This window comes from Monodon monoceros, unplaced genomic scaffold (genome assembly GCF_005190385.1).
Source record: "Monodon monoceros isolate NGI ecotype Baffin Bay Population unplaced genomic scaffold, NGI_Narwhal_1 Super_Scaffold_16, whole genome shotgun sequence".
In the NCBI taxonomy this organism is placed as follows: Eukaryota; Metazoa; Chordata; class Mammalia; order Artiodactyla; family Monodontidae; genus Monodon; species Monodon monoceros.
In genome coordinates, this window is record NW_021703772.1 from 8,917,978 (window position 1) to 8,943,480 (window position 25,503).

General features: G+C 40.8%; 1 protein-coding gene across 3 annotated transcripts in view; it reads right to left on the bottom strand.

The window, feature by feature from the left end:
• Positions 1–551: 551 nt before the first annotated feature.
• CAB39 (calcium binding protein 39) overlaps positions 552–25,503 on the bottom strand; it is an 85,324-nt gene continuing 60,372 nt past the window's right edge. For all 3 annotated transcript variants that reach the window (XM_029224911.1, XM_029224913.1, XM_029224912.1), the window contains exons 3-9: positions 23,544–23,708; positions 21,092–21,210; positions 15,792–15,960; positions 8,688–8,747; positions 5,020–5,085; positions 2,310–2,453; positions 552–1,681 (exon numbers count right to left, since the gene is read on the bottom strand). In XM_029224911.1, coding sequence (XP_029080744.1) covers positions 1,493–1,681; positions 2,310–2,453; positions 5,020–5,085; positions 8,688–8,747; positions 15,792–15,960; positions 21,092–21,210; positions 23,544–23,708 — 912 coding nt within the window. In that variant the 3' untranslated portion in view covers positions 552–1,492. The remainder of the gene's footprint in view (positions 1,682–2,309; positions 2,454–5,019; positions 5,086–8,687; positions 8,748–15,791; positions 15,961–21,091; positions 21,211–23,543; positions 23,709–25,503) is intronic.

The following is a 25,503-nucleotide window of genomic DNA, read 5'->3' on the forward strand; positions in this document are numbered from 1 at the left end:
CTTAATCAGCTACAGCCATGCTGAATTCGAACTGACAAACTCTGATTTGTAAGTTGTTAGTTGTGATCTTCATATCACTAAGATGAACAGATACCATTCTAATAACTTTACATAGATATATTCTAGGAGATGTTGTTCTGCCGTGGTCACAGTAACAAAAAAGTGGTGCAAAATCAGTTACTTTATAAATACTGATAATTTGCAGCATTAAGGAACAGGACATTAAAAAAAATAAATTTCCCCATAGGACACCTATGACTAGGAACTCTTCTTTTCCTAAGAGAAGCCAAAGTTTTAATTATTCAGTTTCACAACTATTGTACTGGATTACTTTAAGAAAGAAAAGGTGCTCTACAGAGGTCTCCCCCACACACAAAGAATCGGTGTTAATTTAGCATAATCGGTATCATTCATAGATGTGGAGAACTCATGACTCATTTTAAATGAGTGAGGCCAATATTAATGCAGGAAAGTGTAGCTGACTGAGTTCCAGATCTGTATTGTAGCCTACTGATGGCACCCCATTGGATAACTGAATACAAAGGACTGGTTTACTTTTTCTTTTAATGCTGTGATACTTAAATCAGCATTTTCAGGTGATCTGAAGTATTTCAATTACATATTATGAGCATTCATTTTTTGCAAAAACTCAATATTAGGTAATAGTTACATACTAATACAATAACATTCCTCTGCTGTACAAATTAAATCATTTAAAAGAAATGAGCATTCTAAGAATTATATACAAAAGGAAACTGTAAGCATTGTTGAAATGAAATGCGAGGTGTCGTTGCTAGCTCTACTGTTTTAAAATACCTTCAAAAAGTAAAATTAACAAATACCCTTCAACATATCCAGGTTTACAAGTCTCAAGAAAATCAAATGTCAAAAAATTCTAAAAAGCTGTGAAAAGCATATATACATTTTCCTTATGACCTTACGAAGCTTCACAATTTTGAGAAGCTGCTAAGTTTCAGTATCAATTTATTCGTGTGTCAACTTTATCCACCCAAGAAGCTCACATCTTGGATATAGTTCCCCTATGATTTCAAATAAAGCTCTGCACAGTCTTCCATTAGTGAAGGCATATAATCTTACCAAGAATCCACACCCAGATCTTTAACAAAGATAAAGGCAAACAAGCAGGTCTGCTCTGATAGTATCAGTGCCCTCTTCCCCTAACACACACTATCATCTACGCATTTGCCTTCATGAACCTAGCCATGTTCACAACTTCTACAGCAAACGGAGTCTTTGAATTCTGAAATGACACAAAGATCAAGAAAAAGTCCACGTGTGCTCTAGTGCGCAAGAAAGCAGCAGCTACGTTCTCCAACTTGGACTAAAAAAAACAAACAAGGTAAAATGAAAACCGTTCACTTAACAGCAGATTAGCAGTAATGTTCCTCATGAATTGATAACAGTGCCTGATGCTGAACAGCTAACAGCAAATGCTGAATTTGGATTTAATATTTTAGATGTTTACAGGAAATTAGGCTTCTTGCTGAGCTGGTCTCTTCAAATCCCTGATCTGTTTAACTAAATAGGTCTTCTCATCGTTAAACTGTTCATCCTCGGTCCTGTCATTCTGGAACTTGCTGAGGAACTCTATAAGTTTGGTCTGGTTCTTGAGGAGGATGTCTAGGATGGGCTGCGTCTTGTTAGGATTGGCTACAAACACCTGCACAGAGAAAAATCAACATCAGCCAAAGGGAAAGAACAAGACACGGGGACATGTATGCCGCAGTTAGCAGAGCACATGCTATACACATCCAATGCTTCCCTGGGGCCTGTGGTGAAGCCAGGATTATTAATTCAGAGGTGTTCGCTTTGGAAGACCTTATTTTACAATTTAAAAAAGGGGGAGAATTACATGTTTTAGCACAAAAAGGACTGACATATTCACTCATGCTCTGAAACTCAGCAGTTGGTATTAAAATATAGACTTTGATTGTAGAATAAAACGAGCAGGAGTTATTTCTGGGCAGAGGAGGTCAGAATGGATTTTAAGAACAAAAAGCTCCGTGGAAAGCATTAAGAAATGGATTACCCTTTACTTGATGATTAATAATCTTCTATGCCAAAGATAAACGACACCCCTCTACAAATAAACTTTTCTTGTTCCCAAATGCGAATGGTATATACCCTGTTTCTGGGTCTATTTTTGTTTAAATGTTGTACCACACAACTATGAAAATTGACTGAACTGAGCTGTGTCACTGAGATTACCAAAATGAACCTAATAAAACTTCAGTAATTTGTAAATGAAATGGGATGAACAACTAGTGTTTATGCTTTTAGTACTCTACCTTAAAAACGTGGAAGGCCTCAAACTGGATGTTACGGCTTTTGTCTCGTAGAAGGTTCATCATTAACTTGAGGTTCTCAGGTTTACTGATGTATTTTGTCATAATTGTGAAGTTGTGTCTGTCTAATAGTAGCTCACCGAGAAGCTGAGAAGACAAACAATTACTCTTCCATTATCATTTAAGATTTGAAGTAAAACCAAAGTTTTAAAAACAATTCATTAAATTATCATCATTATTAAGCACAGAATATTAGTAGGCACTCAAAAGACTGATGAACGGAACTGAATTATGACCTAAAAGCTAACGAGTGCCTCCTATTTGTTACTTGAAGACCTACCTTTTCTTCTGGGGTTTAAACCTATGGTGAGTCTGACACTGCTCTCTGAAGAGGACATTCCAGTCACATTTGGCCCAGAATCTGAGACTGTCAGAACCTATTCTTTAAATATGCATTTGTGTTATCTCAGTAAAAAGAAACTGGTCAGACGATAAGTTACTGAATAACTATATACCTTAGCTTAATTTAAAAATAATTTTACTATTTCTTATTTTATTTATCTGAACTTTACAGGACAAAGGGTTTCATGTACAAAGTTTTCCACATACTTACCTCTAAACACACCGAACTTATCATTTTATCTTATCTGATTCAGAAAGGTTTATAAAAACAAATACTTTTCTGTTCCTTCTTAAGCAAGGTATCCTGAAGATACTCTAAGCTTTTCTTAGTGACTCCTCAACATTACTAAAAATGACATTAATTAAGCTAAAAAAAAAAGTTCATGCCTTCAGCTAAGTCTGTGCTTCCTGAGTTCTATGGAGTTGACTATACCGTATCAGCCCTTAATTTTAAAATTGTCCCTGCTTGTTCTAGATTTCTCTTTTTCTGAAGCCAGCAGTCACCTCTTCATGCTGTCAGTGTGCCAACTTCTAGTCAAGGACTAGTGTGCAGGTGGTATAACCTGCCTGGGGACAGGGACCAAGCTGTGGTCCTTGTGGACACAGGCAGAAGCAGAGCAGTGGAGAGCCTGGCCCCTGGCACCAGCCTTCCTGGGTTCCAGTCCTGACTCCCTGCTCCCTGTGAGTTCTCTAACCTTGAGAATGTTATTTAACTTCTCTGTGCCTCAGTTTTATCATCTGTACAGTGGGAGTGGTTAATGGACCTATATCTTATGAGAGTATAGTGAGAAGTAAAAGCATGAATACACGAAAAGCACGCTGGACCCGAGTCTAATAAGAGACACGGAGTGACGTCTAAGGGAAGGAAAATGCATGGATAGAGCTACTTTGCCATGGTTTACTTGCTGTTATTAATTCCTTTCTGGGTTCCTAGCTATGTTCTAGATACCTGAAGTTCCCAGATAACTGATCTCTAGATAAATAACATGTCATCATAGTAAATCAAAAATAACCTGATGTGCAGGAAAACAAATCTATTCTACTTAGGATTTATAAAGAATTTAGAGGAAGAATTCAAAAGCTCACATAGGTTTCACATCAAATCTGAATCAGAAAATATACAACTTTCAAAGTAAGAAGCCCAGTATTTACTCTTACGGAGGCTCAAAAGGTAGTATTAAGTATGCATAGACTTATTGGGTGTTAATTTTCTGTCACAGAAACCAAAGAAATACTGAAAATGACTCATTTCAATGTGATTATCTAGAGAAGGATGACCAGTAATTTAAAGAATTTCTTTGGACATAAAAATAAAAAATTGGGGGAATTCCCTGGCGGTCCAGTGGTTAGGACTCCACGCTCTCACTGCCGAGGGCCAGGGTTCATTCCCTGGTCTTAGAACTAAGATCCCATAAGCCATGCAGCGGGGCCAAAAATAAACAAAAACAAACAAACAAATAAATAAATTGAAGCTTGGTACAGGGAATACAAATTTGCTGGTAAAATAAACATAGGGATAAATAAATGCCAATGTGGCAGCAAAAAAGAGAGTACAAATTAAAATACATTTTTAGAGTACCACTGGTCCTCAGAATTTCTCCATGTGTTCATGAGAAACTGTAGGAATGAAAGACTTGCTTCATATCCATTCCTTCGCTAGCCATACAGTGTCTCTGGGGCAACGATTCAAATCTGCTGTTGTAGCCGAAACAGCCACAGACAATATATAAATAAAAGAATGCATCTGTGTTCCAATAAAACTTTATTTACAAAAATACACAGTGGGCTGGATTTGGTAGTTTGCCAAACCCTGTTCTAGAGTTTTAAATATTTAAGTTTCAAATGGAATTGTCCACATCCTATTTTGATACAAAGCAGCCAAACTCGTCTACGGTTCACAGTGTCACTGCTCACGGCCACCCCTCTCCCCTCACACAGCAAGCTTGTGCCATCTGGGCAGCATTCTGGGGAACAAAACACCTGCAGCGCCTTCAATTTGGTGATACGATTCTAAGTTTTAACAATAGGCTCCCAAATCTAAAATACCTCATTACTAAATGATTAAATCCTCTTCAAAATTCTGTATGTTCCATTTTGGTATCTCTAACACATGAGGAGGTGAGCAGGGGCAGCTGCCCCGCATGAACCACTGCTGAACCCCGCCTGTTCCTTTCCACAAAAATCTTGACCATGGGCAAGTGTATTTTCCTTGCAAAGGTCTAGAACCCATAGCACCATATTTCCCTTTCCCCAAACACACATTTCAAATAAGGGGTGGAGAGAAATGAATTACTTCAATAATTTGTCATACCTTGAGTGACTGTCTTTTTGTCACATAATTTTCTGAATGAAGTAACTTCTCATATTCACTGAAGAACTAAAAGACAAGAAAACACGTATCAGAGTTATTTTTTTAAAGACCAGTAATAACATTAAAAAGCTTGAGTACAAACTTCTAACAGCACGAAGGCCAATCGCTGCCCAAGCTCAGCCCCTCCTGTCTGCTTCACACCCATCCTCAAGGTGATACCCACTGGTTACCTCCACGAAGAAGGCTCCTGGCCCCCTCCCAGCTCTAGCCAGGTGCGCATATAGCTTAAATCTGGTCCTCTTCTGTCCAAACTCCATATGCACGCAACATAACTCCCTTTCCCCCACTGTTTTCTCACTGTTGAGTCAGCTCTCATTTCCTGGTGTTAGATTAGAAAATTCCTGTTTTTTTTCAACTCAACTAGTCCAAAGCACAAGCACAAATAGAAAAGTTGCCTGTTCTTTCAAAGCAAGAAGAGAAAATAATTAAAAATAGAAAAGAGAAGAAATTCAGCACTTTTAAATAGGCAGGTGTCCCACAGAAGGTAGGACTTGAGCTCAAACTTGACTAATGGGAGAGATTTCGTTCGGAAATGGGGAGGAGAAGAGATACTCTTGGGGAATAGAAAGGGAAGAACACAGCATGAGCGAAGACCTGGAAAATGCAAAATGATACAGATATAAGAGCTGATGAATGTCCACTAGATTTACAAAATGGTGCTCCCTAACAAGAACAGTGTCCCTGGAATGGTAAGGAGCAGGAGCAGAAGCAGAGGAAAGCAGGGAGGTGGGAAATAGAAGTGAAGGGCACACAAGGGCTAGGGCCACACTTCCCAAAAGTTAGAAGAGAAGGCCACTTAGCTGTTTGTTTTAACTACAGACAGGTTTTAAAAGTTCCAAAGTTTTGCAGTACTAGTATGACTCTGCTGGGTATCAGTGCTTTACTGAGACCTTTCCTTGGTTGTGGTGGGTGGTAGAGGATGCCTGCTTTGTAATTTGTCCATGCTAAAACCGTTTCTACCTTTGCTTTATGATGGGTTCTCATCAGCCATTCGTCTGTGGTTTAGAGCAGGGGTTGGCAAACTATAGCTCATGGGCCAAATCCAACCCACCGTCTGTTTTTATACAAGTTTTATTGGAACGCAGCCATGCTCATTTGTGTATGGTAAACAAATTCAGTTTATGAACTCTTTATGGCTGCTTTTGCAGTAGAACAGACAGGAGAGCTGACAGAGACTGCATGGCTATGAAGCCTCAAATATTTACTATCTGGGTGGCCCTTTAGAGAAAACGTTTTCCAGCCCTTGGTTTAAAGCTAACCAGAACTGCCTATGCATTCATTCTGTTGCTTATCTCTAGGAAGAGGTGGGATGGCCATCTATTTAGTATGCAAGCAACTAAAACTTTTCTCTTCAGAGATGGCTGTTAACCCTACCTTCTCTCAAATGATCGTCAAGCCAATGATCAAACAATTGGGTCTGCCTTTAATCAATAATGCAGAAACAGGAACACCTCAAGTTCTCGACAGAAAATGCAAGTTAAGATTTTCTGCTGCATAATTTTTAGGGTAAGCTTGGTTGCAAGAAATTATTCTCAAGGAGAACTGCCTGGTTAGATTTTATCCCTGGGCCAGCAATAAAGGACTAGGAGAGACAGAGGTCAGGCACTGTTTGGGCCCCTCAAAGATTTGCTCTCCGTGAGCGCCATTCTATTTACTGCAGAGGCATGCTCGGTGACTGCGTCCACTACATGACACTGTAATTCAATTCCCGTCTAAGAATGTCGATGGGAGAAATTTGTTCCAGGTCCCAGTGCTAGAAAAGGCTGTTTCTTTTGAACAAGCTTTACAGATACTGTGAGCTTTTCCTTGGTTTTGTTTCCCTCTATGCTTTAATTATTAGAAAGCTCAGAGTCAAGTGTACAGATTCTAGAGCATGTGTTTTTGCCCAGTAACTCCACCTCGGCTTAATTTAAATTGCCTGCACCTCCCCACTTTCCTTCTCCTCCTTGGATCTGACTGCACTGCATGCACATTTCTGTCAGCTGCTGCACATAAATTTGCTAAAATCCTGTTAACCAATGTCACCCATTAATAACATATAGGAAAATATTTTATCGCAAAATTAAAGCGACATCATTGCCGGTAGCAAATTTCTAGGAAATTAGTTTTTATCTTTGGTAGGTTTTAAATTAAGATACTCATATGTTTAATTAAAAAAAAAAAACCCTTGAGACCATGTGGTAATAGAAATAATAATGCTAATGTTTATTAAATGCTTACTGTGTTCCAGGCACTGTGTCTTGCATTTGACACACACATTCTTATCTAATCCTCACAGCAACCCAGTAGTAAGAAGGTGCTATTATGAGCCTTCTTTTAGAACTGAAGATCCTAAAGGCACAGAGGGTGAATGAAGGCTGCTGCCCAAGAGCTAGAAGCACACGGTGGAGCTGGGACTTGAAGCCAAACTCCACGCAGTCTGGTGCCAAAGCCCACGCTTCTAACTACTGTAAAAGGCACCAACAAAACGACTGTGCTTCCGATTTAAACCAACAAATGCACAGGAAAAAAAAACACACCCACATCCCAATGTACACGGGCAGAAAAAAAAAAAAAAAAGACCAGCTATGTTTAAGCCATTGATGAGGCTATTTATGAGGGAATTAATATGTACTCAGCACTGTGTTAGGATGTTACTGGGAGTGGGAGGGAAAGACGGGAAAAGGAACACAAGAGAATTAGAAAGCATAGGTTTTGCCTCCAAGAATCTTCTACTTTAGTTCAATGGCACAGTGAACAGTGAAGTATTAACAATACCTAGGATTTTAAAAATTCAAACAACTAGTGGAAGAATGAAAACCTAAGCCAAATCTTGGGGGAGAGATAGAAATTTTAAGTGGATTGTTACTATCATAACTTCTCCAGGAGCACCTATGAGATCTTGGACAATGCCTACATTAAACTAGTACGGCATAAGGAAGTGCTCATGGGAATTGTGGAGAGCAGAGCTGACACATGGTGGGAGAGAACACATGACGCTACTGCTGTGATGATCAAGGGCAACCAGGTTATCAGAGCACCCAGCACTATTCACAAACCTCTGGGGGTTCTACTACTAGCTCAATCTGGAGGGGGCCTTAAGGCTGGGCTAATCCAATGTCTTCATTTTACAAATAAGGACAGACTTCTGAGTCCCCCAGCGGGCCTTGGTCTTGGTCACAAGGAGTCAGCAGCAGAGCAAGGGCAGAACTGGCTGCTGCGTCCTCTAGGCTAGAGTTCTGCCCATCTACCTGCTGCTGTGCCCCTTTCTCTCTATTTGTAAGCAGCAGGAATGTGAGCAACTAACGGAAAGTAAGGGGAAGATAAGAAGTCAGACGGTAATTTTCTTTTTATCTTAACTGTATATTATCATTCAGCAGCAAAGTGCTTTATTTTCCTCTTCTAAAGCGAGAAAAGATGCAAAGTGCAGTGTGTCATCAAAAAGATAAAATTCTGTTCTGACCACGTAACGCTCTATACCTTGTTTTAGTAGAGAAATGATTACAGCACCAATTAAAAACATTGTATTTCCAAAATAAATACTCTGGTACAAAATCTAATTAAAATCTTTCATTTCTGGTAACAAAACTTACAATGTGCTATTTTAAAATAGTGTTTCATGTACTTACTCTATCATAATGTTGTTCCAAAAATTCTGCGCTGAGCAATTTATGTCTTGTAAGTAAATCCTAGGAAAAGAAAATACACTTTTTACAGTTGTTTGGCATTCAAGTTCTTTTAGAAAAGAGAATCCTAAACATTCCACGCCATTTTACCTGATAAAAACTGTTGTTAAAAATTACTATACTTAAAAACATTTGAGCATGAATTGTACTGAAAATGTTGATTCTATGTAAGAGCAAATGAAATCATTAATAATCAAATTGTGATTGTAATGATTGAGTGTCACAGGTCTACAGCTCTTAGAAGGAAAAATTTTTTAAAAATTTATAAGGCAATGGAGATAAAAACTCAAAGAAAGGGAATCAAGAATTGAAATGAAATAAAAGTAAACGGTTGTGATAAAATGTCAAATAGTATACTGCTCCTGGTGGCGAAAGAGGACATTTCTTTTATTAGAAAAAGTACTGGAGGTTCCATCTTCTTCCTCCTAAATTCAGTTACATTCAGTTTCATACTGAATGCAATCTTTTTTCAGAGGTAGAATGTTTTTTAAAAGCCCCATCATATTATAAACATTAGCTCCTAAGTAAGCAGACTAATGCTGCAAACATGTAGCACCAGAAGTTAGTATGACCTAGAGTCCAATTGTGCACCCCTATGAAATCGAGCTTATGCCTCACCCCATGAATTTCCCTGGAAACAACTCAAGGATCATTCATTCAGAAAACACCTACTATGTGCCAGATAAAGTTCTAGGTGCTGGGGCTACAAAGACAAAAAGATATGGTCCTTGCCTTCAAGGACATAGAAGTCAGCAATCAACTAGGCTTGGTCTCACCAGGTGGGTGGGAACAAGAATGGAAACACGTGACAGCAGGAACAGCCAATTCATCTTTGGTGAATTAATGAATTAAATTCCTTTACAGCTGCCCATTGGAGAGGTCACTGCCAATAATCCCCTTTCTGCAAACCAACTTTCCTTTAACTTGTTTTCTTTGCTGTGTATGTTCGACTTACCCAGGTTACAATGAACTAGTGTTTCCTGAAGTATGTCCTGAGAAGTACTCTAAGGAATGCTCCATGGTCAACGAATGAGGAAACAGCTACAGCTCTGGTACCCTCGTGGGGATCCATCAGGTTTCAAGAGATTTTGCAGGGAGCTCTTTTGCTGCCGGCTTGTTAGCACCCTTCCCTGAAAGGCCTCCTTTGCAGAGGCTTTCCCCTGGCCTAGTTACTTCCAACCTTTGGACCTCGACTCAAACATCGCCTCCATGGGGGACCCTTCCTGACTGGTCACTGGCACCAAAGCATGGTCACAGTTATGACTTGACATCTGTGGGATTATTTTATTAATGTCTCTCTCATGATAGGCTGTAAAGTCTATAAATACAAGGGTCATGTCTATTTTTACTAATCTCTGAATCCCCAGCACCTATGCAGTATCCAGCACATAGTAAGAGCTTAATATTTAATAAATAAGTGAATGAACCAACAGAATCAGGGAACATGTTTGGGAAAACAGCACATTAAGCAATCTTCAAAGTATGCTTTTAAGAAGGCTTCTAACTCTACCCCAAAGACTTACAGGTGTTCAAACTGCTGGATGGGGTATGTGTCCTATGCCCATGGAAGGTCTACCCAATTTTTCCTAAATCCCCCTTGGAGATTAAACAGGCAAAATTAGAAAACCTGGAGTTTGAGTACCTTCAAGCATCTGGAAAGAAATGCTATGAGGCTTCCCCACATGGAAAGGAGGAGATGGCAGGGCTAGAAGAATTTATATTATCTATTGGTCCATGGGGTCAGATGTGAGGGAGACAGGAACATGAGAACCTTATGGGAATGTATCAAGCATGCTTGTTAAAGAGTGTGTCCCGCCTCTAACACGCTACTGTGTGGTCTATGACGGTCTCCCCTGAGTTAGGAGCCTCAAGGGCAGGCGTTTGTCTGGACAGATCACTGCTGAACCGGGAATTCCCTGGCAGTCCAGTGGTTAGGGCTCTGCACTTCCACTGCAGGGGGCCCTGGTCAGGGAACTAAGATCCCACAAGCCGTGCAGTGTGGCCAAAAAAAAAAAAAAAAAAAAAAAAAAAAAAGAGATCACTGCTGAACCTCAGGACCTAAAGACACGAGCAGGCACTCAGAGACTTGTGGAATGAACTGAATGAACAATGAAAAAGTTAATTTAAGGACTGCTGTGGCTAGATCCATGCAAGACTGAGTGTCACGTCTACTTTTTGTGGCTGGGTCTTTCTGAAGGCCACTGTGAGGAAGTACAGAGCCGGGAGCCAGGTGCTCACCGCTCTGTCATGATATGACGGAAGAGAATGCCAAAGGAGGGGGTCTCAGAGACAACGGCTCTCCACTGGGGTTGGTTTCTTAGGAACAGGTAGGTAGAAAGTATTACCCTGAAAAGCAAAGATCCTAAATATGCTGCACCAGAGTTTTTTTCTTTAGGTCTGAGTAAGGTGACTATTTACCTTGAAAGCTGTATCTCCAGCAGCAGCAAGAGGCTCACAGTTGGGCCACACATGACAAGGGGGAACCTCAAACATCTCCCCATCAGAGATTCTACTTGTTATCATCTGGTTTAAAGAAAGAGACCAGGAAGCTCAGGAAACCACTGCCAATCTAGGAATCACTTCTCCATGGTCTTGGGGGTAGGAGAGACTGGAAAGGGGTGCTGAGGCTGCTAAAGCAGCCCTTCTTTAAGGAGAGGAAAACATTAGCAGGGAAGGAACAATTGCTGGGAGCCGGCACAGAGTAAAAAGGCTGATACTAAGCTGGGAAAAGAGGAAGTGGGGACTTGCACAGAGCCTCTGTCTCCTGAGAGGTGGGAAAAGACCTTACCCTTGGAACTAGAGCCGAGAGCTCTGGAGAGCTCAAACCAGGCTGGGGTGGGAGTTGGGGGGGGGGGCAGAAACCGACAGATCAGAAAACGAAGGCAAGTGGTCATGCAGCCAGCATCTGGTAAGCGACCTGCAGAGTGGACAGGGTGCACGCGGTCCCAGATCAGCAGAGCTGCTGGGCCAGACAGCAGGGGGACAGAAAGAACCTGTTAAATTCCAGTACAGCCGAGACCCTGGTATTACCTGGAGAAAGGTCAGGGGTCATCTCCCAAGTCCAGCAGGTTGAGCAGCCGACTTTTAGGGTGGGCTGAATTAAAAAGATTCCTAAAAGTTATGTGAGTTTGGGTCCCGAACATCATGTCACAAAGACAGCCCTGGAATCCCTAAAGAAATGCTGCTCACCCGGGGGCTATTTTCACAGAGGCTTGGCAAGTCATGTGGCCCAATTTCGTACTTGATGACTGTCTATGTCCAAGGACAAGAGACTCAGTTCTTCCAACTGTGTGGTTCACCTTTGGAGCTCTGAAAGTCAGAAAGTTCCTCCTGTGCTAGAGAGTCAAAACCTATCCCCAGGTTATTTCCAGAAAACTGTCAGACTCAACAGAACTAGGTTTAGTACATTTTCTCTAGGACCCACTTTAAATACAAGTGGTGCTCTCACGCAAGTCCCTACCGAGTCTCCTCTTCTTCAGGCTAAATACGTCCAGTTCCTTTAACCACTCCTCGAATGACAGGTTCTCAGTCCCCCTCACCATCTACTGTCTTCTGAAAGTCATCTATTTGTCTATGTGCCTCTTAAAGTGTAGCGCCTGGAATGGAACACATTTATGTGTTGTTACCTTATAAGCTTATAGTGGGGTTGAGACCATCGACAGCTCCTTAGGTCACATGTTATGTGGTCACAGGTAGCTTAGGGGCAGGGCAACAGCATCATACTGTTTAATTTTACTGGACATACTCAGAATTTTGTTTACTCAGGGTGGGCTCTCTAGTCAGACTGCCTGGGTTCAAATTCTGGCTTCCCCATTTATGGTCTGACTTCCCCCAACATTTCTAGGCTTCAGTTTCCTTATCTGTAAAGGAGATAATAACAGTATCTCCTTCATAGGGTTGAGTATGATATGACGTTACCTGCCTTTTAGTCATTATTACACTCTGTAACAATTACACCTAGCATTACCTATTATTATTATGCCTTACTCCCACATCTCATATTGACAGAGCTGAGTCCTCCGGAGGACGACCTCAGTTCATCCGTATTTAATTTCAACCTGTTATCTTCTGGCCTCTCTGGATCTTTATGAGGCCTTATTTCAGGATCTCTGTTATCTACCTTCTATCCCCTCATGGTATACATTTGTTATCACCCTTTATCTAAGTCTTTAATAAAAATGTTCAGCTGTGCTGAGTAAAGACAAATCCACTAAAAATTCTGCTCCAGGAGGGTGGCAATCCATTTTCTGGCTCCTTATGGATATGGCGTTCAATTAATTATGAATTGCTACCCTGAAACTCCATCTAGCTCCTATCTTTTCATTGTTTCCATGAAAACAGACCTGTACAATTATTCAACATCTAATATATCCACATTGTCATAAAGGAATAATTCTAATAGCTACTGTTCACTGCACCCATACTATGTGAAGACACAATAACCCTGACATACTAGTATTACCTACATTTTGACAGATGAAAAGACTGAGGTTAAATCAGCAGCAGAGCTGGGAACTGAATCCAGGCAGCCACACCCTTAGCCCCCTGATCTACTGGCGTCTATGAGATTAGTATGACTGAACTTACTCTTAGTGAATCCATGCTGGCTGTGGGTACACGGTTTCCTTTCCAAAATGCTCAGAAATCATCTCTTTAGCAATACTTTCTAGTACCTTACACAGGTATAATATCGAGCTCCACCAGCCTCTCTGGGGAATCTACCTTCTTTTACTCTGGAAAATTGGAAATATATTTGTGGGCCTTCTGATGTCCCTCCCCATCTCCTTAATTCCTCAAAAAAAAAAAAAAAATCACGAACAAATATTTGGCCACTGATTTACTATCTCAGAACCCCATTCGTTCAAGCTATGAATCTTAGACATATTTCACGCAGGTAGTTTTAATTTCCTTTTAAGACTCAGCACCTGTTCCTTGGACTTTAAATCCAGGGTTATGGATAAGCTGCATTTGTTTCAAAGTTTTTGTGTGTAGAGTGCACTTTCTGGGAAGGTAGCTCTGGTCATATTCTCGAAGGAGAGCACGAACCATCTACTCTTTTCTGATATAAAAATGTTCTTTGCAAAGAAGACATTAGCAAACCAGAAGAGGAGCGGTCCTCCCTCCCTGCTTGTCAGCACCTCTGGTGTGAAAGTGAGACCAGAGCCGACCAGACATTTTAAGGAGGGGTGGGTGGTACCTTCGGCGTGTTTGGTAGGTCTGTGCCTCTCTTATATTGTCTTAGTTTTGGGCTCTACTTAACTTTGCTTCTTGGACAGCTCTCCATTCAGGAGGCTCTTTAATTAGCTCTGCCCCTTCTGAGTCATCGGGAGCAGCTGAGATACAGAAGCCAAGCTCGCTCCTCACTGCTCTCTCTTCTAGAGCTCATCCTTAGAATCCTACATGGTTTTAAAGTTTTTCTTCAGGTAGGGAATACCTGCCTGACTCTGCCCAATCCTTCCCTCTCTGGCTACCACGACCTGACAGGGCTGCTTTACCCACAGTGATTCCATCACCACCGTTTTCTTCTTGGTGAGAATTTCATTCAAAACAGCAATCCTATCTGAGATGGAATTATCAGCAAGGCCAATCAGGGACTCACATCTGTGGCACAGAGTTAGCACATCTCTCTCACCTCTGAGCCAACTGCGCCAGGAGCGTGTGACCTGTGCTCTTCTTGGTCAGGCGGTCTGGCTGCATTCTCCGACCCCACTGCTGCTCCTCTCCTCTGCCCTCACCCTCCTCCTCCCAGAGTGTCCCACGCTCAGGCTTCTGGCTTTCTTCCCACCCAGGAGTATCCCTTCTTGACACATGGTGCTGCTACATCTCCCTTCATTACAGGTCTGCTTCTTTTGAATGGGGCGTCCCCTTCCATCAGTATATCCCAGGTCATGAGTCCCATCCCACCAAGTGCAGTGATACCTAAGATGTCATATTTTCCACTCTATGTTATAATCTCATATTCATTTCATTTTGCTTTGTACATTAACATATAAATATCTGAGGTCTTCTGACATCCTCTCTAATAATCCCTAGGCGGCCAAGTTCCCAGGCTTTCATCCCATTTTGAGGGTGTTCATTCGCTCTGAGGGACAAATTTTATTCAGAGACCAAGACGTGCTCATTATCTCAGCGGCTCTTTATACATAAAAGTGAACCTTCACAAAAACAGTGGCCACTTCTCACTGTGACAGTGTTCATGGTTTCTGAGCACAGTGGTCTGCAGGTCAGTATATTAAATTCTGATTATATTAAAATTACAGTTCTAAATATTCACTTATGAGGTCAGACATTTTACATAAGGGGATATAACGTATAAAGGCTTGCTCTCATTGTGAAAAACACTAAAAAACATTACTGCTTTATCTACATACCTTAAACAGCACAGAACTTTGCATTTCAAAACAAAAATGTGCATGTTGTACAGTGGTATCGTATCATCTGTGTATTTAATTTACACAAACACACAACAGGGAGACAAGGTAGGCAGGGGAGGGGGGAGTAGTAGTGCTGGTGCTTCTGCACCCCCACCCCTTGTGTTTAATACACAAGCTCTGGCCTGAGCAGGAGATGGGAGAGAGAAGTCCACTGTGCCCTTGGGCCTGTCCACAATAGGGAAATCTCTGTCCTGAGTGTGGTTCTAGTATACTGCGAATTAACAATGGCCCTGAACAGAAGCCAACTACTTTGTCTGATGCTTAATCAAAGAAACTGCTGCAGTATGTTCCAACACAGGAGAAAAATCTGATTTTCACATGTACTGCATATCTATATACTGTACTTGATGGGTAATTTAACAGAAAAGTGTACTTTTGACCGTACAGGACTTTTGCCTTTTAGACAGACTTTAGAATCTAACTTTTCTACCCTTTTTAAGCTGTGACTCTACTGCGTATACCTGAGTCACAATACATATTTAAATATATCTTCTCTCTTCCCGCTAGAGGGCAGCCACGTATAGACTTGGAGGGTAGAGAAGGTTTAGGAAAAACAGCACACCTGTTAATCTCACTTGTATGTATATTTAGAATTCTACAGTTTTTATGTTACCTTGAATGTGGCAAATGCATCTGAAGCTATATCAAATGTTGACATTTCGACATATCTGAAGAAATCATAAAACTGTTCTGACCACAAAATGATTTTTGCAAGTGGCTCATGTCTGATGCATTCTCTCAACATTATTCCACAATTCAGAGCTATTTCTGGAGACTCATATCTGCAGAAAGAAAAGACAAAGATGACTGCTTTTTTTCCCCATCACTGTTCTTTTAAAAACTCTAACAGTTCCAATTTTTAGAACAGGAAGTTTCAGACATGTCCTAATTAAGTGACAGAGCAGGTTACGAAATGCATCTCTCTCAGAGTAGAATATGTGCTCAGAGGGATTTAGTCTAGAGGGCACACACACATTAGTTGGTGGTGACTGCTTCAACCCGAAGAAAAATAACAGCCGTGAGAGCGATCATGAAAATAAAAGCTTATTACTTAAGCTAAAAGATCTGAAGAGACGTCTACAGGGTCCAAATACGGTTTAGTTTTACATGTGGTGCTCTCACCACTTCAGAAAAACCAAAAGCTGAATCAAAAAACAATATGAAATAAGCAAAATAGTTTCCTAAAATTCATAGTATCTAAACGGGTCTATCAAATATACAGCATTTATACTTGTTTCAATTCAGTACTCAAAATAGTACTTTCAAGACCGTTGGCAGCAACACATAAATGCTACAAAGGATGTCACCAAGTGCCTAGTCAGGGATGGCCCGAGGGCTCTCGCAGTGGACACAGGGGACTCCACTGCATCCCTCATCAGCTTTCCGCACAGCCTTCCTCTACACCCACCTCAATGTCTCTTGCCTCTTCCTTCCCCGTGATCAGAAAGAGAACCTTGTTTTCCTCTCAGCCCAGCAGACTCTTCCATTCTGATGTACATCAAACCCCTTGGACTGGACTCTGCCATTCTGCTCAAACACATCACTCTGTTCCTCCACCTCCTTCCAAGCTGCACACACAGGCTTAATCTCCTTCCCCACTCAGTGTCCTCTACTTTCCTGCCATCGAATCCATTTCCTAACGTTTTACGAGTAAATGCCTCCGCTTCGCTAAAACAAATGGTCTTTTCTCATAAATTCTGCTATTTAATTTCCTAACAATGCAGATCGTTGCATCTCTCTCTTTAAAAAAAGAAAAGTTCTCCCAGCTCTCCTTTCTACCTCCTCTGTTTCTATTTCTTGCCTGGCTGAGGTCCTTCCTCTGTTGCCTCTGGCCTGCTAGTGAATGCTCCTACGACCTCATGGTTCCCTCCATGGCTCCTAAATTGCCCCAGCTCAGATCTACCCTGGGCTGTAGTGAGGCATTTTCTGTTGCTTCCGGACAACTTCAGTTAAAGGCCTACCATAAGCTCTACAAGTCTAATATGGCATCACTATTTTGCTTCAGATACCTGGGTCTAAAACAGGTTTAACAGAACTTTCTTTGATAATGGAAATGTTCTATAACTATGCGGTCTACTGAGCACTTGAAATCTGGCTAGTATGACTGAGGGACTGAATTTTAAATGTCATTTAATTTAAATTAATTTAAAATTAAATAATTACATGTTGTTAGTAGGTACAGTATTGAGCAGCACAGTTCTAAACCTTCCCCTCTTTACCTACTCCCAACCTTCCCATCCTCAATGTCACCACTCCTTTTAAATGCTTCTTTGCAATATCTGTTTCATTTTCTTTTATCCATTCCCAGTGCTGCATGAAGTCACACCTAGTCACTCAAGTGACCCCTAACCAGCACCTTTGTTCAAGCTCTGTCTTAACAAATCTATCCGACGACTAGTGTTATCAATAGCCTTTCCAGCTTAGGAGCTTATAATGATTTCTTCTTGCTAATCAAATAGACAAACTTTGATGCCCAGGCTTCCCCACATCATAGCTACTCTTCCGGTACAACTCCTCTCCCACTATGCCATAAAACACTCTATCTCCTTCCTGTTGTCAATCACTGTGTTCATTCCTGCCCCTGTACTCACTCTTTTTTCTGCCTATGCAAATTTGAAACTATCTGGAACCTCAATCCTAAGTCCATCTTCTGTTACCAACTCTTGCCTTATTGACTAAACCCACATTTTATCCCCTGAAATCCACTAGTAGTGTTATCTAGTAAAATTATCCTTCTGTTGTACATATGTTCATCATAGATCCTCAACAAGATCAAAACCACGTTCCTTTGTATCACTTGTGGCATGGCAGATAGAATGCTTACTGGCTCTTAGGTGTTATTAAAATGTCTGCTCACAACATGGCTGATCACACAATTCATCTCTGCTGATCTGTAACAGGCAGGAGACTAGAAAGACAAGGGTAAGACACTTTGGTACAACAAGTTGGGCAGGTTTTGATGGCAGTTTGTCAAGCTTGTCTTAAACGATTAAATGTAAACCCGTGAGTACAAGGTAAACAGTTACGCTGTACAACCTGTTAGCACAGTAACATTTAAATCGCCAGTAGAAAAATGATTGCTCCAGATTTAGACTAACACTAGCAACAGGATTATTTTCAAATGCACACTAATATTGTTAGCATAACTCCCCCAAATGTCTAACATCAAAGTGTCAATACTTATAGCCCGAGTGGATAATCACATTGCGTTAAAGTAGTCCAAACTAATTAATCAACAAAAGCAGAAAAATCTTTTTATTTATTTTTTTGGCCACGCTGCATGGCTTGCAGTATCTTAGTTCCCCAACCAGGGATTGAACCTGGGCCCTCAGCAGTGAAAGCGCCGAGTCCTAACTACTGGATTGTCAGGGAATTCCCAAAAATGCAGAAACATCTTAAACAGGTAGTTTCAACAGGGCCCCTGGAAGAAATGGCTGTTTCCGGGTCTGAGGCAGGATCTGTACAAAATGAGCAAGGGACATCTTGTGCCAGACAGCAAGGAAGCCATCAAAGACAAATGGGATCTTGCCAAAAGGACATAGGAGCCAATTTGAAGGAGCTCCCAATAGCCCAAGACGGGGCAATTTGGACATAAAAATTTGGTCATAATGACTGCAACGGACTGAGACACATCAAATATATTTTAAAAACCCCTAAAACTTGAGGTCATAATGGTGCTTAAGACAATAACATACTCATTGCTCATCTAAGGAAGTGGCTAGGGCACCAATCGATTATACTAAAAAATGATACAGTGGAAAAAATCAAGCATCTATTCTGTCTTTCCTATAGAAGTCACTGCTGAGGAACAAAACACATTTAATATACAGAGAAGGAATAACAGAATTAGGAAATCACCATTTTGAACCTAGACAATGATCCTCAGTGGATACTAGAACCATTAGGTGAAGGGTTGATGGAGAACTTTATAATGGACAGACAACACCTACATCCACTGATCAATCTAAATATCACCAGAAGTAGGACAACCTGCGTTGCCCAACAGGAAGCAATCCCATCACAATCCCATTCATGAAGAATTCCTGCCCCCGCAAACTGAAGCTGAATCTAATCAAACTAACTTGAAAGAATAGAGGATAGAGGAACATGGTTACAGGTGAAACCACAGGATGCAAATCCCAAATATGTGGTTTCCCTGCAAAACAAATGACCCAGTTGCTTCAACAAATAAATGGTGTTAAAAGAAGGGGGCAGGAACTATTATAGATTAACAGAGTTAAGAGTCATATCAACCAAATTCAGTTTGTGGACCTTGCTTGAAAACTGATTTAAACAAAATGAAAAATGACATTTTTGGTGAAAATCAAGGAAATCTGAACAGTGACTGGGCATGAGATAATATTAGGTTTTTAAATGATATTATGGTTATGTTAAAGAATCTTTTATTATGTACTAGGGATGCATACTGAAGTGATGTTATGTTTGAGGAGGAAAAACAAGAGGCAAGGAATACATGAAACAAGAATGTTAATAAATGTTAGTAATTGTTGAAGCCTGGTGACAGGTAGGAAAGGGGTTGTAAGGGGTGGGGGGACGGCTTCTGTGGGATCCCAACACCAATGGCTTCTCCTCGCCTCCCTAAACTGAGGTTTCTGCTCTGGTCAGCTCAGTTGAGAGCTTGAAACCTTTCTTTAAATATTACCTCCAAAGTCTTACTTTACATGACATTAAACAATGTTCATATCATACCCCTGGCCACTCTAAAGTGAAAACACAGGCAGAGTTAACTAATTCATAGATTTTAACAACCGCTGCTTTCTACGGAAAAAGGAAGACTGGCTTTAAAAATACACAAAGGCATCTGGCAGCTGCTCTAAGAACACTAAAATTTCAGACTACTCACTACATGTTCATACACGCGGCTCTGGACTGATACAACAAAAAACCAGATGCCCAAAATTCCGTATGGCAACATCTGAAGAAGCAACATAGATAGTTAGAACTAGAAAGAAGGAAACAGAATGCTGGCATCCAACACATGCACTGACTCATGCTTTGTCTAAACGAGTTTGAACTTGGGGCAAGTGTTAAACCACAGAGATATGAATCAGAGTGAGGCAAGCTATAAAGCTGGGGTAGGAGAGCAAGCTGATTCACGCCACCAGTCATGCCAATAAAACAGCTGCCCGCCAATTTAACAGAACACCACCAGTGCACACGTACCCAGAGCTGGCAAACAACTCTGGTGTGAAACAACAGGAGGTTACCTTGCCAATCAGTGATGAGAGAGAAGAGGACTTTTTTTTTAACTTTTAGTTTTAAGGCTTTTTTGGTTTTTTTTTTTTTTTTTTTGAAACTGACAGGCTACCCAAAGATAAACGCCTGCTCAGCCCAACAGTAGCTCCAGGAAGATGCACTGTGAGTTACCGGATTAAGCGGGTGAGTGGACACACACAGGTGGAAAGCAAAGGGAAGTACGTCATAAACATGCACTTTGTTGACTGTTGACTGAACAAGGTTAAGCTATATAGCATCCAAGCTGCATTTACTGGGAAGCCTTTACTGCAGTACCGTGTGCATGTACGTCCAAAGAAGATGTCTTTAAATACATGATTTAGCTGATATTTCAACAATTAAGGTTTTTACATCTTAGAGAACAGAAACAAGAACACAGAGGACTTATTTTTTTCTTCAGTCATGTATGGTTTGAGAATTTAAAGGCTCACAATTCACCTAACTTTAAAATCCCATGGGCATTTTCAAATTCAGTTTAGCTCACAGGTTAAAGTTTAAGGAGGGAAATGTGTTCCAGAACTACGGGAAAATGAGCTGATGAAACTACAGAGGAAATGCTTTCTGACATTCACCATCTTGTTTTTGCCCAAGACCATCTTTCCTTTTTATTTTTCAAGTCAAAAATATAAATCTTATTACATTATACTTTATACATACCCCTTCAATAACATGAACAAAATATTCTGTTGGGTGCAGATGTATTCAACAGTAGGAGTTCTTGTACCAATTTGTCTTCTGAGAATATTGTTGAAAATCTGAGCCACGTCTTTCTTGCCCTATTAAGGAAGACAAAAATATCAAAATGCCTGACTAAATGCCAAAATGCCCTAAATAAACTCAAATCTAGGTACTGTGTATTTATAATTATGACTGAATATCTGACTTTAAAATGTTCATAGACATTAAATTTTATTTTATTTCTTCCTTCGTAATTTCAAATTCTAAGTTTTAATAGTGAATTTTTTTTTAAAGATTTTTTTGATGTGGACCATTTTTTAAAAGTCTTTATTGAATGTCACAATATTGCTTCTGTTTTATGTTTTGTTTCTTTGGCCTCGAGGCATGTGGGATCTTAGCTCCCCGACCAGGGATCGAACCCACACCCCCTGCACTAGAAGGTGAAGTCATAACCACTGGACCACCAGGGAAGTCCCTAAGTTTTAACAGTAAAGTATTTTTGACATGAATAATGTGTTGACAAAGTGAAATCTTACTATATATAATTTCAATGATTTCTAACTCTCAGAATCATGCTGACTCAGATATGAAAAACAAAACCTTGCTATATGCTTACATTGTTCAGGGATCTGATTCCCACCCAAGCAGCTTCAAACAGGATGCTTGTATTGTAAACAATACATATAGCTTCCTTTTATAGTGGTGGAAGGAGGAGAAACTGTATTGTTAGTGTAATAAAAATGAAAGAATTCTGTAAGAAGTTGAGCTTTAGTGGCAAGTAGACATATCCTCCTACTAAACTAGGTGTAATTGGAAAAACTTTATATATAGATAATTAAGGTACTAAGTATCACATGATGCAATAGTTCAGAGATCAGAGTTACACCGCTGTACTTCACTCAACAAAACAGGTAGATGTTAACACAGTACAGTGAAACTTATAATCAGAAAGTTGCACAAGAAAGTAACAAATGCAGAAGTAGACCCCAAGAGATGTTTCAGAACTGCCACTTTATAAGGCTGACAAGTCTGCAGGAGAGTGAGTGAAACGCTAGCCTTCCAGCACTAGAGATGACCCTGGGGCCTGTGCTAGGTCAGGAGTAGTAATGGCAATCTCGAAGAACCAGTCTCAAGGGCACACATTTCTTTTAAATTAAATTTATGTCTCTAAAGTCCCAAATGAATATTAAGTTCAAGGTCCAGGTTGGGGAGTGGGGTGGGAAGACGAAGGAGAAGGAACTGGATGGTCCAGTGCACTCCCACTTTTGTAGTGGAGATAAAAATCCTTGCTGTTGGAATTTGACACTCTATTAAAGATATATGAAACCAGCTATATAAATGGAAATATCATAGTTCTGTCTGTTCTAAAAGACAGAAGTAAATTTTTATTCTCTTTTATTATCTATTGATAATACATTCAAGTAACCTATGAACCACATCTTCCCCACCCTTCTCTAAAACTGAATCTAGCTACAGGTGTCTGTCATTTTCTCCCCTGGTTTTCCAAGTACCTGAATAGACATACAATCCCTCAGGACGATAAACACTGGGGCTTAAACAAAGCACAGCCATAACGAAGAGTCAAAGAGGAGACTGCTCACAACCATGCCAGAGCCCTTCATTACACACTTCTCAGACTAGTATCAAGGACCATTCTTCTCACTAATAAATGCAGTAAATATCCAACATGGGATGATCTGGCTGTATAAGCCTGGGCACCAATCTCAAACGCCTACCAGGGACGAGCAGGAAATGCAAATGAGTGCAGCAGGCCGAGGTAGAAAAAGCAAGCTGTGCCGTCTGTGGCACACCCAAGTGTGGATGCCAACGTCATGGGCTGAGAGGCCACACAAGACTACGAGGCCCAATGTTGCCAGATTTTCCAAGGGAAGCCAGAAATTCAAAATTGTGTATAAAATCTCCTGCTGTTTTAATGTTATCCTCATTTAAATGTTTAAAAGCAGTGCCGAGCAAACAAAACACATATAATCTCGACTGTAGTGAGTTCTCAGCAGGTTAAAAACAAACAAACCAAAAAACCCTAGATGTTCTCTAAGATCTCATCTACCTCAAAAATTCTAACACTCTATGGTCTTCTTTAGATTTTTTCCTTGAGAGCCAAGAACCAGTGAATTATGTAAACCAGCAGCTGTTTATTAAATACAGCCTAAATGAAAGGGCATAACAAATACCTAAAAAACTTCATATACGATGTAGTGAAAGAGGGGGAAAAAACCTGGCCTAAGTCCGAGATACCCTTGAGTTCCTGAGTTGGCCCCGCTAATTAGACAGGCAGCCCGGGTATGCTTACAGGTCAGTACCCCTGAGCCAAGAGCCCAACAGGAACCTTAAAATGTTTCAGAGGAGAGAACATACGGAACATGACTACGAATAGTTAGTGTTTTTGAAAAATAAAAAACTGATTTCTTACCTCAAAGTCAATGAGCTGTAAATCAGCTACTAGGGTGCTAAGGAGCCCACTATTATACAGTTCTTGAGCGAGCTGTGCCACCGCTTCTGTCTGTGGCTCTTTTTCATTTGTGCCATACAGAATTTCTTTCATGGCAACCAGATTTTTGGAAACTTCTTCTGTAGCCTGATTTTGGGGGAGAGGAGAAAATTCATTTTCACAAACATATATAACATACCTACACTTGCTAAATACCTTCTCTATATATTACATACCCCCAGACCCCTGTACAAGACACAAAGGTGGGCAAGGCCCATCCTGGCCCTCAGGAGTCAAAAACTGCATGTGTGTGCACAGGTGGGGACTGACATATGTGCTCGACAGGGAAGGCCAGCAGATTCACAACCTGTATACTTGAACGCTGAAAACAATGTTGTTGTAGTAGAAACAGAACAGGGAGAAAAAGTTCAGTTCTGCTCAAATGGGAGGGAAACAACATGGAAGAGGCACCTGAGCTGACCATGAGAATGGAGAGACACTGACAAGCAAGAACTGGCTGGGGAGAAGGAGACTGAGGGGAACGAATGGCATGAACTGGGGATGAGGGAGAGGAAGCAGCACAGGGCCTGTCAGAGAAAAGGTGTGGAGGGAATAAGGGAGTGACAAGAAATGAAGCTGAAAGAGGCTTTGAATGCAAAGCTAAAATACTGGCAATAAATAAAAAGTCACTAAAAACTTCCACTTCTGGCAGGATGAAAAACAAGCGTCAGATTTACCTTCCCCCATGAAAAAGACCAAAAACTGGAGGGAAATATTTGAAACAATGAATTTTAAACACTGAACTTCAGGCAGCACTGGAGAGTGATTCCTGAGAGAAGGGAAACAGACGAAACGAACTTCACAATTGCCCCAGCTTGCTGCCTGCCCCGAGAAAATTTCCAGGCCGCGTCACAGGGAGAGGGAAGCCAGGCAGAACAGGCAAACTCCACGTGAGGAGACAGAGCTGGTAATCTATGGAGGCCAAGGAGACTTGGAACTTCTGCAGGGCCAAGTACCAGAGAGGAGACAGCTACGCTGAAGAGACTGTTAGAGACCTGCAAAGACTCACTTGCTACTCTATCTGAGTACTGGTAAGCACATGCATGCGAGTAAGTACCCAAGGCCAGGGAACAGAGCCATGGAGCTCACGCAAGGCTCCCATCAACCTGATGGAAAACCTCATATTCACAGGCATAAAGCAGAGCTCTCAAAGGGTTTTGTCTCTGCTGTTATAAAAAATTAGCCCTGGACTAAACTCTGCTCTCCAAAAAGCTTAAAAGCAAGCCTGGAAAGAATCAAAACTGGAAAACACAACCAATAATGAGGAGGAAAAACAGTCAACAGTAACAGCCCTGCAAAGTGACACAGATGGTAGAAATCAAACAAGGACATTAAAAGTTACTATAACTATATTCAGGGAAAAAACGAGCATGTTAAGTAAAGGTATGGAAGACGTAAAAAAAAAACCCACCAAAATCAAACACTTAAAAATAAAAACTAAAATTTCTGAAATAAAAATTACACTGGATGGGATCAATAGCAGAGCAGACAGTGCAGAAGAAATGGTTAGTAAATATGATGACAGAGCAATGAAAGCTATTCAAAATGAAACACAAAGAAAGGGAGAAAAAAGACAGCACAGCAGTGAGCTACAGGATGACTGTAAGCAGTCTGATACATGTGTAACTGCAGTCCCCAAAGGAGGGGGAAGGACAGACAAAATATGTGAAGACATAATAGCTGAAAATTTTCCAAATTTGATGAAAACTGTAATCCCATGGAGCCAAGAAGTTCAAAAAAAATCCCAAGCACAAGAAACAGGAAGAAAACTACGCCAAGCCATAGAATAATCAAATTGCTTAAATTCAGTGAAGAGAAAATCTTAAAAGCAACCAGAGGGGGGAAAAACATTACAGACAAAGAATCAATAACAGACTTCTTG